Raw genomic sequence first — 13,114 nt, 5'->3', positions numbered from 1 at the left:
TTGGTTTGCATGAAGGTCAACTAGGTATTACTTATATTACTCGCGACTTAAAGGTAACATCGGATTATTCTCTGAAGAAAATAAACATCATATAGATTGATATTCCAATGTTGCTCTATTCATTCTTCTTGGTTTTTGTCTTTGTAACGTAGAACTGGATGCCTGCTAGCTAAGAAATAAGTTTCCACTCTTTTAATACAATTGTTTGATCTTGCCTAGAACTGATCTTCTAAGCACCCACTACAATAGGTGGTGGGAGATAATTATTGGTTACAAAACTGATTACACCACCTATTATAGTCATCGAGTGCTTAATATAAGCTAAGTATCGGTACTTAGAAGATCAATTCGATGGTCTTTTAATAATAAACTGAATTAAATGCAAATATAATTTAAGAAAAGTTGGGAAATAAAAAGGAAGACATTTGCAAATATAAGCTATTAGATGTGAACATCCCTGAGGCACATTATGCCAAAGTACAAAATAAGTGCAACTACCAAATCATGGCACAAACTAGTTTATTGCGCGACTATTTTTGCGGTATCTAACTGACAGGATTTGAATCGCGACCAAGAAATGACTCCAAGATCTTATCACCACTCCGATGGGCTCTGAAATGGGTCAATATGGTCGAAAATATCCATCGGGGGGAAATCATCAATAAGGCTTATATCCGGAGTTACATTTGGAGCGCTTTTCTCGGGTTCCAAACATGATGATGTTGGGGGAAGATGTACATTCCCAATTTCAGAAGCACTCCCATGCCCAAAAACGTCGAAAAAGTTGGGAACTTCAAACCCCATGATGAATTCTTGGTTTTCAAGTGAAGGGAAGTCCAGATTGAGTTGTGGAGGAAACGGGATAGATGATTGCAATAAATTGTACGGTTTCATGTCATTAGGGTCAAATTCGAGCTGATATAGGCCCTCATCGAAATTAAGCGAGGTTGGATGTATCAGATCTGTCAATCGATTTTCTTCTTGTTGTTTGAAATCTCGTCCTAACACATCTTCTCTTTGTTTTCCCAAGTTGAACTCAAGTGCCTGAAAATTGAAATTGATAATTCAGAAGCTACTGGTAAATGGTTTCATTGATTTTCAGTACTCGTACTCTATAAAAGAGAGAGCAATATAGAAAATCATGAAAAACAATTGTCTTTTGTCTTTGAAGGAGTCGATTCACCCTACACCAAATTAGTCCCTTTAAACGAGAATCAGCCAACAATATTAGTCGAGAACAAACCAAATATCTAAAATCCCTCACATTCTAAGCAATTTTGACTATGCGTGTTTTAGTATATGCTATAATTCATGCAGTAAATGTACAAGAAATTGAATAAACTTCTTACCTCAAAAGAGGGAGCATGGATACCTGAGGCCTCGACTTGTTTGTTGGACGATGATGGAGTCGTCTGCAGAAGCCTTGCCAGCCTCTTCTTTTGGCTGCTCCAAAAATTCTTTACATCATTGTCAGTTCTCCCTGGTAAATATGTGGCAATTCTCGCCCATTTGTTCCCGTATTGTGCTTGAAGATCTATTATTGTTCTTTCCTCTTCTGCAGAAAACTTAATCCCCCTACATGAAATTGGAAAATAACAAGTAAAAACAGAGGGATATATCACAGACATTTCATCAAACATGTAATCTATGCAGAAATGTAGGGATACTGGCTTGAATCAAAATGCCAAAATTTGTTAAAACCAAGATCCCGGATTAATTTAAAAAATAATAATAATAATAATAATAATAAATAAATAAATAAATAAAATCATACATTTTTAAAGGTAAGCATGTATACTAGATAAGGAAAGAGACAAGCGGCATCAAGAAACCTTTTCTGTAAACAATCAAGAAAACTATCATTAATTCCTCAATTTTACTTCCTAATTTTACCGTACATGTAAATAATTCAATTACATTTAACATTCTTTATATGTCACACGCTCATAGAGAAAGACACATGCAATGCCTAAAACCACACATGTTAAAAATCCCGTAGTTCTTGGTCTTTGAAGATGCGTCATCCCTCAACCCATGTGTGCGCATACACACAAGGCCTAAAACCAAAGGTTCACCATCATAACACTCGTGAGCACGTGCATACACACAAAATGACAAAAAACTAAGGCTTGTTCCAAATAAATTTAGGGGCGAGCGAGCACACGCAAGGCTGAAAATCATACAACATTCACCATCATCACACAAAATATTCTAGGAAGGTGAAAAGTAATGTATTTGATGCATACGTTTTCAAGTTGGGTCGGAGTTTGTTAACCCAGCGGAGACGACAAGACTTTCCAGTCCGGCGCAAGAGGCCTTTGGATCGAATAGAGCTCCAATCCCTTGGACCATACTTTTTAACATGACTTAGCAACACCTTATCTTCTTCTTCCTTCCATGGCCCTTTCTTGATTTCACTCATATTTTCATACATTCTCCTCTTCTCATCCATCATATCATGGAGAGACTAGCATTCGCAAGGTTCAACCAGATTTCAATATTAACAATATATATAATTCACCCCCAACTCCCAACCACCCATTTTATTACTACAATCTAGAAGTGAAAATCCAAGCCTAAATACATGTAATCTACTAAGAAATTTTTTACTAGATTTTGTTCACAGGATTTCAGTGTTATACTAAAATTTGTTGTTTTATTTCCAATTTTATTTATTTGGCGTCTTATCCGGGTAGTTACAGTTATGGCAGTTATTCCCACAATCTGCCCCATTGCCCACTATTTGGCCCACATTTCCATTTCAAAATTAGTACACAATTACATAATTGCCCTTCTCTTGATTTGTCGTCCAATTTAAAATTTTGAAAAATTGCAGAGGAAGTTTACACCTATAAATTATGAGCAAACGCGTCCCTAAATTTATATTTATGACATTTACAACCCACGAGACTGAACCATCTATTTAAATACAAATTCAGAAAGAAATACGCAAGATGAGATGCTTGGGATAATTTCAAAGCATATAACATTTCATTTAATGCTGAAAAAAACCGATGAGAAAGATACAAGCATTAATATTCTTTGCACTACGTTTTAATTGCATTGTATTCAACACAAAGATGTGCATAATCTGTATGCCAAACATCATTGGCAACTTAATAATCTGTTGAGTAAAGAGGCAAATCATATCTTACTAAAGTTATAGTTTTCATATATCGTCTCTGCTTTCTAAAGCTGAAGCCATTCGTTATTTCTGGATGTTGATGTTCTCCCTTGGTAAAGTTCGACCTTGAAAAATGATTTAAAAAAATAAAAACTAGGTTACAAAACAGCACGAGGGAAACTGAGGAAAAGCTACAAATATATAAAAATATCGAAAATCTGCATCTACTCAGAGCTGTAGGAATTGGTTCAAATAATTAACCAAAAATTGGAAAATAAAAGGTGTGTAAAAGTGAAAAATGAAAATGTGTGACTACGTGTCAACTTCGACTAAATATTTGGACTTGATCCGATGGTCAAATTACAAAAGTAAATAGACCAACTTATTCTACTCGTCGAGTAGATCGTCGTGGTATATTTGAAATCTCGAAACCAATTCCGGATGAATGAAAAATTGCGGTCCAAAGTTGAAAAAAAATGAAGTGTTGCAACTTTTTGAAATGATGCATGTTTTGACCCACACTACTTCATTTGCACCATTTCTACATCTATAAATAGAACCCTTTAGACATGATTTTGGGTACACCAATTGCATTGAGCATTCATTCTCCTTTTGCAATTTTCTCCTTCTAATTCCATAGAATTTTCATGCATTTCCATAGTAGAGAGGGAATTCCGTTCGAGTTTGTTGGTCGAAGCCATTTGGAGTGCCCCTATGGCGTGACGTGGTCGTTGTATCTTGGGAGATGATTGTCGAAAAATCGTTAGCACCGATACGGGGCAAATTCATCTCAAGGACCAAGTGTCAAACACTTGCCTCGACCAAAAATTCATTACTTGCATCTTTCTTCCTACAGCATTCTGATTTCTTTTGATTATATTTTGATTTCGGGAAATGATTAATATTGTTTACATGTTTATGTCGCAAGGTTCGATCAAAAGAATAAGTTGCTTTCGTTCAAGAATCAAAAAGGATGAATCCATATCCATGCATTCAGATTTGGTAACTTTATGTTTTGCTTCTCAAATCCTTTTTCGGTAAGTCGAAATTACGTTTCGATTTCACGCAAATAATCGGTATGCTTTTGTGAATATAATATGCACGTAATTGATGTAAATTTCCCTAACAATCTTAAGATGAAGTTTGTTGATTTTCTCGTGCATTTTATATTTACGTTCTTGAAAATTATGTAGTGTGCAATTCTAAAAATTGTGTATAAACACGTGAATCTGTAAACTGACAATTGGTTAAGCACTTAACTTAATGGTATATATGATATTCCCAATAATTGTACTTGCCGAAATTGTGATACCAATTGGAAAGTTGGCAGTTTTAATTTGCTGGCATCTTTTAATTAAACAAGTGATTTTGTACATGAGGAATCTTGATTGGGTGTTTGTGCACTCATATTGATGGTTCTGTTTTCCATGAAACAGAATTTGTGCAAAAATAATTGGAACGAGAATGTCTTAATATATTATGATGAATTAAATAAAATATGCATGTTGTTGAAGGATGTATCTTTCCACATTTCTAAAATGGCATGAATTGGTCTTTTACCATAAGTTGTGTTACCAAATAAAATTGCCTTGTATACGAACGAGTGCTTACATGAAAAGATGCATATTTAATGAATAAATTACTGGTTTGATGATATTAAATAAACTACATGAAGGGTTGCTTCAATTTATTTAGTAATTAATTACTTGTGCAATTGTAAATTTAATCATGTTGTAACTGCCTCAATTAAAAGTAGTCAACTATTATATGTCGTCCATTCATTTAGAATATGATAACCACCCATTTTATTACTACAATCTAGAAGTGAAAATCCAAGCCTAAATACATGTAATCTACTAAGAAATTTTTTACTAGATTTTGTTCACAGGATTTCAGTGTTATACTAAAATTTGTTGTTTTATTTCCAATTTTATTTATTTGGCGTCTTATCCGGGTAGTTACAGTTATGGCAGTTATTCCCACAATCCGCCCCATTGCCCACTATTTGGCCCACATTTCCATTTCAAAATTAGTACACAATTACATAATTGCCCTTCTCTTGATTTGTCGTCCAATTTAAAATTTTGAAAAATTGCAGAGGAAGGTTACACCTATAAATTATGAGCAAACGCGTCCCTAAATTTATATTTATGACATTTACAACCCACGAGACTGAACCATCTATTTAAATACAAATTCAGAAAGAAATACGCAAGATGAGATGCTTGGGATAATTTCAAAGCATATAACATTTCATTTAATGCTGAAAAAAACCGGTGAGAAAGAGACAAGCATTAATATTCTTTGCACTACGTTTTAATTGCATTGTATTCAACACAAAGATGTGCATAATCTGTATGCCAAACATCATTGGCAACTTAGTAATCTGTTGAGTAAAGAGGCAAATCATATCTTACTAAAGTTATAGTTTTCATATATCGTCTCTGCTTTCTAAAGCTGAAGCCATTCGTTATTTCTGGATGTTGATGTTCTCCCTTGGTAAAGTTCGACCTTGAAAAATGATTTAAAAAAATAAAAACCGGGTTACAAAACAGCACGAGGGAAACTGAGGAAAAGCTACAAATATATAAAAATATCGAAAATCTGCTTCTACTCAGAGCTGTAGGAATTGGTTCAAATAATTAACCAAAAATTGGAAAATAAAAGGTGTGTAAAAGTGAAAAATGAAAATGTGTGACTACGTGTCAACTTCGACTAAATATTTGGACTTGATCCGATGGTCAAATTACAAAAGTAAATAGACCAACTTATTCTACTCGTCGAGTAGATCGTCGTGGTATATTTGAAATCTCGAAACCAATTCCGGATGAATGAAAAATTGCGGTCCAAAGTTGAAAAAAAATGAAGTGTTGCAACTTTTTGAAATGATGCATGTTTTGACCCACACTACTTCATTTGCACCATTTCTACATCTATAAATAGAACCCTTTAGACATGGTTTTGGGTACACCAATTGCATTGAGCATTCATTCTCCTTTTGCAATTTTCTCCTTCTAATTCCATAGAATTTTCATGCATTTCCATAGTAGAGAGGGAATTCCGTTCGAGTTTGTTGGTCGAAGCCATTTGGAGTGCCCCTATGGCGTGACGTGGTCGTTGTATCTTGGGAGATGATTGTCGAAAAATCGTTAGCACCGATACGGGGCAAATTCATCTCAAGGACCAAGTGTCAAACACTTGCCTCGACCAAAAATTCATTACTTGCATCTTTCTTCCTACAGCATTCTGATTTCTTTTGATTATATTTTGATTTCGGGAAATGATTAATATTGTTTACATGTTTATGTCGCAAGGTTCGATCAAAAGAATAAGTTGCTTTCGTTCAAGAATCAAAAAGGATGAATCCATATCCATGCATTCAGATTTGGTAACTTTATGTTTTGCTTCTCAAATCCTTTTTCGGTAAGTCGAAATTACGTTTCGATTTCACGCAAATAATCGGTATGCTTTTGTGAATATAATATGCACGTAATTGATGTAAATTTCCCTAACAATCTTAAGATGAAGTTTGTTGATTTTCTCGTGCATTTTATATTTACGTTCTTGAAAATTATGTAGTGTGCAATTCTAAAAATTGTGTATAAACACGTGAATCTGTAAACTGACAATTGGTTAAGCACTTAACTTAATGGTATATATGATATTCCCAATAATTGTACTTGCCGAAATTGTGATACCAATTGGAAAGTTGGCAGTTTTAATTTGCTGGCATCTTTTAATTAAACAAGTGATTTTGTACATGAGGAATCTTGATTGGGTGTTTGTGCACTCATATTGATGGTTCTGTTCTCCATGAAACAGAATTTGTGCAAAAATAATTGGAACCAGAATGTCTTAATATATTATGATGAATTAAATAAAATATGCATGTTGTTGAAGGATGTATCTTTCCACATTTCTAAAATGGCATGAATTGGTCTTTTACCATAAGTTGTGTTACCAAATAAAATTGCCTTATATACGAACGAGTGCTTACATGAAAATATGCATATTTAATGAATAAATTACTGGTTTGATGATATTAAATAAACTACATGAAGGGTTGCTTCAATTTATTTAGTAATTAATTACTTGTGCAATTGTAAATTTAATCATGTTGTAACTGCCTCAATTAAAAGTAGTCAACTATTATATGTCGTCCATTCATTTAGAATATGATATATGATTGCAATTATTAATGCATGGATGTTGAACCAGTACGTTTCTTTCCAAGATGGTTTATTTTTGAACAAATGAATGGGATTCTAAAAGCAGTTTACTAGATGGCAACAAAAGATGGAAATGCGTGGACCTCCTCCATGAGACATTTTATAGAATAAACTTATACAAATGAATGTATAAATATTTGGAATATAAGTTGCTATTCCTACACTTTGTTCATGATGAATTGGATATTGTTAAAACCAACTCGAGTCCAATAATGAATTGATGGAAATAAGGAAATTATTCCTAACCATTGGACATATAAGGATGCCAATTATTTGATGAAAATATATGAATTTTCATGACGATTCCTTTGATTGGAATATGAAAATGGCATGGTAAATTAGTTGGTTAAAGTTTCATAACTTGTTGAAATTATACTAACTTTGATTAATGTTAATAGCCTCATTTAATCCTATGAAATTAAGTGAGATGATTTAAGTGGACATAATTATTTAGTTATGAGAATTAAACCACTTAATTATTTGAAATATTCTACGATCAATTTAGATAAAAAGGTGCATCCTTTCATATGAATAATCATGACTTTTGGTATAATTATTTTTCAATGGGTATGTCTCTTCATGGAGATTATTCCAAGAGGTGTGTCCTTTTATAGGATCGTGTCTTTTGAGAACACAACTTTTCAACCGATGGTTGAAATGAAACTATCATGTAAAATGTCACAAATGTGATAAGTTGCATATGTTTGAAGAAGTTGCAATGCTTCGCCCTCTTTATTGTTGAATTTGACTTCAATCATGAAACCAATTAAGTTGGTAAATGTTTTGAAAGCATTGGAGGTCTATATGATGGCCTTGATTTAATTTGAATGATCAAATTAAAATAATTGGATTGAAGAACGTTATATGCAACTTTAATTGAAATAAATTGTGAGTCAACGATCACTATTTTGAAAGTATTTAGACTTTCACGAAACACTCGATATAGATATTATATAAGAGATAAATAAATTGAACTATGAAAGAGTTGATAAACCCTAAGTTCAATTGTAACCCAAAGATGTGGGGGATTATAATAAATGCTCGTGAATTTGAATGAAAAGTTTAAAACTTATGGATGCAACGTTACTAAATTGCATATGTATTCCTAATTGAGGAATTGTGGGGATAACTCAGTTTAACAGTCACGTTTGCTTCTATCTTAGAATCACAGAACGATATCTATAAAGGTAGAAAGATAAAAAAAAACACTTATACTAATTATAAGGATGATATGCACTAAGTCTAAAGTGGATTAAATGGGTAGAAGCCAATTATGGCGGTTGTTTGGACATGCAAAAGCAATTGGAATATTTGACGAATATTTATAAAGTTCAAATGCATTGTAATGTTTCAATGATGATATTGAATACCCATGATTCTGAAATTCACTAATAAAAGTGATTGACTAGTGTAGTGTTTGATAGAAGTCCTCCAACCGTATTTGGAAATTGATAAAGCTTTAGAGGATTTCTTGGTGGCGATAATTTGTATCTATCAAATGAATCGATCGTTGCCTAGCTATATTTGATAAGATATTAAGTCATAAGTAATGGTAAGTCTAGACGTATAAGTGATAGACGTAATACCGTTAAACAGTTGATCTCAATGATGTAAACTCGTGGAACCTTTAAAGAGATTTACTAAGAGAGATCAAGAATACTGCATATCGAAGGGAATGAGGTAAAGCCTACTACGTTAGAGTCCTTGTAATGGTAATCCTACCTTGTTGACTGGAGATCCCAAGATCTTGGTTCAAAGGGACAACTAAGTTATGAGAATTCTATGAAGCACTAAGGAAAATAATTTCCTAACTCATTCCTATGATACTAAAGTGCTTTCTGCAGAGTTGTAAGAGGTTAAGATAATTTTTTAATGATTCATATATCTTCATTAAGTCAAGTGGAGTAGGGCAGAATACTTTTAGTAGGAGGTCACCTATGTAAGTGTGAAGTAGGGCCGCTTCAATGAGAATTATTCAAGGCTTGAATTCTCTAAACACTTGCAGAACCAAGAAGGATTTAGGGCCAGAATGAATCAAGTCATGAGAACCGTGAATGGTTTAGGAAAGACATCTGTGTGAGTATCATTGTCTTGGCTTACACTAAAAGCTAAATGGTTCAAGACATCACGTTCACCAATTAGCCGAGTAAGTCCGATGGTATTTCACTAAGGGAGGTTCAAGACCAGAAGCTACCTTTCCTGATGCAGTGTTTTTTCGCACCCTCTCTACATTGCATCATATCATCGCATTTACATATGCGTACCCAATTTCCATTCATGTGGGGGATTGTAGAAATTGGTTCAAATAACTAACCAAAAATTGGAAAATAAAATGTGTGTAAAAGTGGAAAATGAAAAGATGTGACTACATGTCAATTTCGACCAAATATTTGGACTTGATCCAATGGTCAAATTATAAAAGTAAATAGACCAACTTATTCTACTCGTCGAGTAGATCGTCGTGGTATATTTGAAATCTCGAAACCAATTCCGGATGAATGAGAAATTTCAGTCCAAAGTTGAAAGAAATGAAGTATTGCAACTTTTCGAAATGATGCAAGTTTTGGCCAAGTGTTGCAACTTTTTGAAAGGATGCATGTTTTGACCCACACTACTTCATTTGCACCCTTTCTACATCTATAAATAGAACCCTTTAGATATGATTTTGGGTACACCAATTGCATTGAGCATTCATTCTCCTCTTTCAATTCTCTCCTTTCTAATTCCATAGAATTTTCATGCATTTCCATGATAGAGAGGGAATTCCGTTCGAGTTCGTTGGTCGAAGCCATTTGGAGTGCTCCTATGGCTTAATGTGCTCGTTGTATCTTGTGAGATGATTGTCGAAAAATCGTTAGCATCGATGCGGAGCAAATTCATCTTAAGGACCAAGTGTCAAACACTTGCCTCGACCAAAAATTCATCACTTGCATCTTTCTTCCTACGGTATTCTGATTTCTTTTGATTATATTTTGATTTCGGGAAATGATTAACATTGTTTACATGTTTATGTTACAAGGTTCGATCAAAACAATAAGTTGCTTTCGTTCAAGAATCGAAAGGAATGAATCCATATCCATGCATTCAGATTCGGTAATTTTATGTTTTGCTTCTCAAATCCTTTTTCGGTAAATCGAAATTATGTTTCGATTTCACGCAAATAACCGGTATGCTTTTGTGAATATAATATGCACGTAATCGGTGTAAATTTCCCAACAAGAGCTTCATATCTTCAACCTACGGAGACAAAAAAGGGTATGATTATGCCATCTACAAATACTCGAGCAAAAACAATAAATTCTGAGTCAATCAAGGCAAATTGAAGCTGAATGAGAAGAAAACTTCGTCCAAGATTATATCATGTTAATATGTAGACACCTGAAGCTACCATGTCAGTTGGAGAAAAGAAAGGTCCAAGGCTGGGGTTTCTTTCTCTCTTCCTTTTTGGTAATCATTATTGTGAAAATTTCTCTTGAATGCTAAATAATTCAAATTCTGTCCTTAAAAAAAGATTAGTAGCTACAGAAGTTTCTCCTTTATCTCTTTATTTATTTTTAAATTAAGACTCAGTCAATTAACTTCTCTCTAAAATGATTGAGTGAATTGGAATGTTTCATAATATTATGTCATGTGAAAAACTGGATAACAAGTTTTACTAAAGGACAGTGCTTAAATGTTCGTAAAGAAATTTTAATCGCCCAACTGTGGCCATATAGAAGCCAATTTCTGTGAAATCCACTTGACAGATTTTGTGCAGTCACACCAGAGTGAATCTGATTCACTTTTTCATTACCCAAATATTCTGTGTAACAGAAAATGAAGGTTTCTTGTAGTTGTTTTGGGTACTAATTTAAAGAAAAATCGAAGTCACAAGGCCTATGAATGTGGCAGGGCAGAGCAGAAGAGAAATTTGGAAATGCGGTAGAGAAGAGTGTCTTTACCAAAACAGAAGCAACTTAACCTGGTTAGACTTCTTCTCAGTACATTAGAGTTTACAATTACCAATCACTACATTAGGTTTCAAATGAAAACTTACACAACATTACAAATCAATATTGAAAGCAAACTATTTATACCATTGCCACACACTGTTTATATTGAGCATGTTTGGCAAAGCTTAAATTATAATTTAAGTTGATCATACTCTTTATCCACACATTCCTTAGGATCAACAACATACTACCCACTTATTTTCCACAAATACCATAGACAAAAACCTAGACGCACTTAAAAGCACTACCAAACAAACACGTTGTGTGTTTACAAAATGAAAACTCTATAGCCTCATTTTCAGAAATTTCAATTATACGAAAAAAACAAACCTTTGTTTCTAATCTTCTCCATTTCAAAGACTTTTTCAAGTTGTAAAGAATACAGTATATAGTTTATAAAAACTTTATCATGGAACTAGCACTCAATAAATAGTATTTTTGGCTTACCTCAGCCAAAACGGCAACTTGGCAACGTTAGAATACCAATCAATCCCTCCATCCCTCCCAAAATCCCCATAACAATAAACTAAACCTCCATTTGGATACAATTTATAAATTCAATCAAAATCAAATATTAATTTTAATTTCACATTCATAACTATGACTAATTATCATCCATATATTTTGTGGGTTTTATTTATTAATGAAATCAAAATCCTTTGTAACCAAGACAATCCAAGTTAATTTAGTATATTTCTCCATGTTCTAATGAGTTCTGCTAGGATTGCTCACTCTCGAATGAATGGGAACTTCTTTAGGTTTTTTCAAAGGCATACCCGAACCACCCAAGTCGCTCTTCCCTTGATTTGTATTCAAATCGTTGCCATTTCAACTTGTTAGCATGTATTCTTATATCTGATTTTATTCATTCAAATATTCGACACATAAAAAGAGAGAGGAAAATTATTATTTTTTCCTAAACCAGCAAAAGAGCCGACAAGATAACATTATTGTAATATATCTGTAATACAATCCACATCCTTCTATATCCCCCAGTCACCCACTTTATATCCCATTACAATTTGTTTTCTCCTCCATCAAAGTAAATTTACCTCAACATGTACGCATTTGTGAAGGACTATCTGGAACTACTCTACCTTGTTAATAACCACTATTATTTTCCTTGCTCTTCATTTTTCTTCTCCTCTACTGAGACTTTTAAATTATGTTGGCAGCTTGAAATTTCACATTGTGAAATGGTGCTACAAGCTTCAGTATTTTATATAAATGAATGGAGTCAAATTTTTCTGATAGCACAACAATGGCATTTGATGCAGTAAAACGTCTGATAATTAGACAATGCAAGGAAGGAAAGGGATAGTAACTTCTCTTCAAATGAGGCAAATAACCAAATAGAGAAACTGAAGACTCAAACAGGGACAAACTCTATAGGCAATTAATACATACAATATCTGCCTATCCATCATATATCACATATCAAACCTCATTCTCTTCGAAATTTGACTTTTATACCACCTTGTAAATGTGTAAAGAAAGAGTACCGCCGACTTAAAAGTGTTTCATAATCTCTTCTTAAACCAGCCTCCGTATGTTAAAAGAAATCATAAATTGATTTCGTAAATGTCAAATTCTAGGGACTAAACAATTTTCAAGTTACTAAAGTGGATCTTGAACAATCTAACTCGATGCCATTATAAGTTTTTCAAGGTTGGGTGGTCAAAACTAAACATTTTAAATTTCAATGAGAATTGAAGACATAAACCTAAGTTCGGTGATCAAAACTCGACATTTTAAACTTCAATGAAACA

General features: G+C 33.5%; 2 protein-coding genes across 2 annotated transcripts in view; both read right to left on the bottom strand.

The window, feature by feature from the left end:
- Positions 1-461: 461 nt before the first annotated feature.
- Positions 462-2,452, bottom strand: LOC111389616 (transcription factor DUO1-like). Its single transcript, XM_023014542.1, has 3 exons — positions 2,247-2,452; positions 1,350-1,575; positions 462-1,044 (listed from the first exon to the last, which is right to left on the bottom strand). Exons 1-3 carry the CDS (start codon positions 2,450-2,452, stop codon positions 595-597), a joined length of 882 nt encoding a protein of 293 aa, XP_022870310.1. The 3' UTR covers positions 462-594.
- Positions 2,453-12,050: 9,598 nt separating this feature from the next.
- LOC111389615 (calcium-transporting ATPase 12, plasma membrane-type-like) overlaps positions 12,051-13,114 on the bottom strand; it is a 7,800-nt gene continuing 6,736 nt past the window's right edge. Inside the window, exon 2 of the mRNA XM_023014541.1 lies at positions 12,051-12,145. Within this exon, the coding sequence (XP_022870309.1) occupies positions 12,051-12,145 (95 nt within the window). The remainder of the gene's footprint in view (positions 12,146-13,114) is intronic.

This window comes from Olea europaea, unplaced genomic scaffold (genome assembly GCF_002742605.1).
Source record: "Olea europaea var. sylvestris unplaced genomic scaffold, O_europaea_v1 scaffold602, whole genome shotgun sequence".
In the NCBI taxonomy this organism is placed as follows: domain Eukaryota; kingdom Viridiplantae; phylum Streptophyta; class Magnoliopsida; order Lamiales; family Oleaceae; genus Olea; species Olea europaea.
Note: the sequence above shows the minus strand (reverse complement) of the source record. Positions and strands in the feature narration are given on the sequence as shown.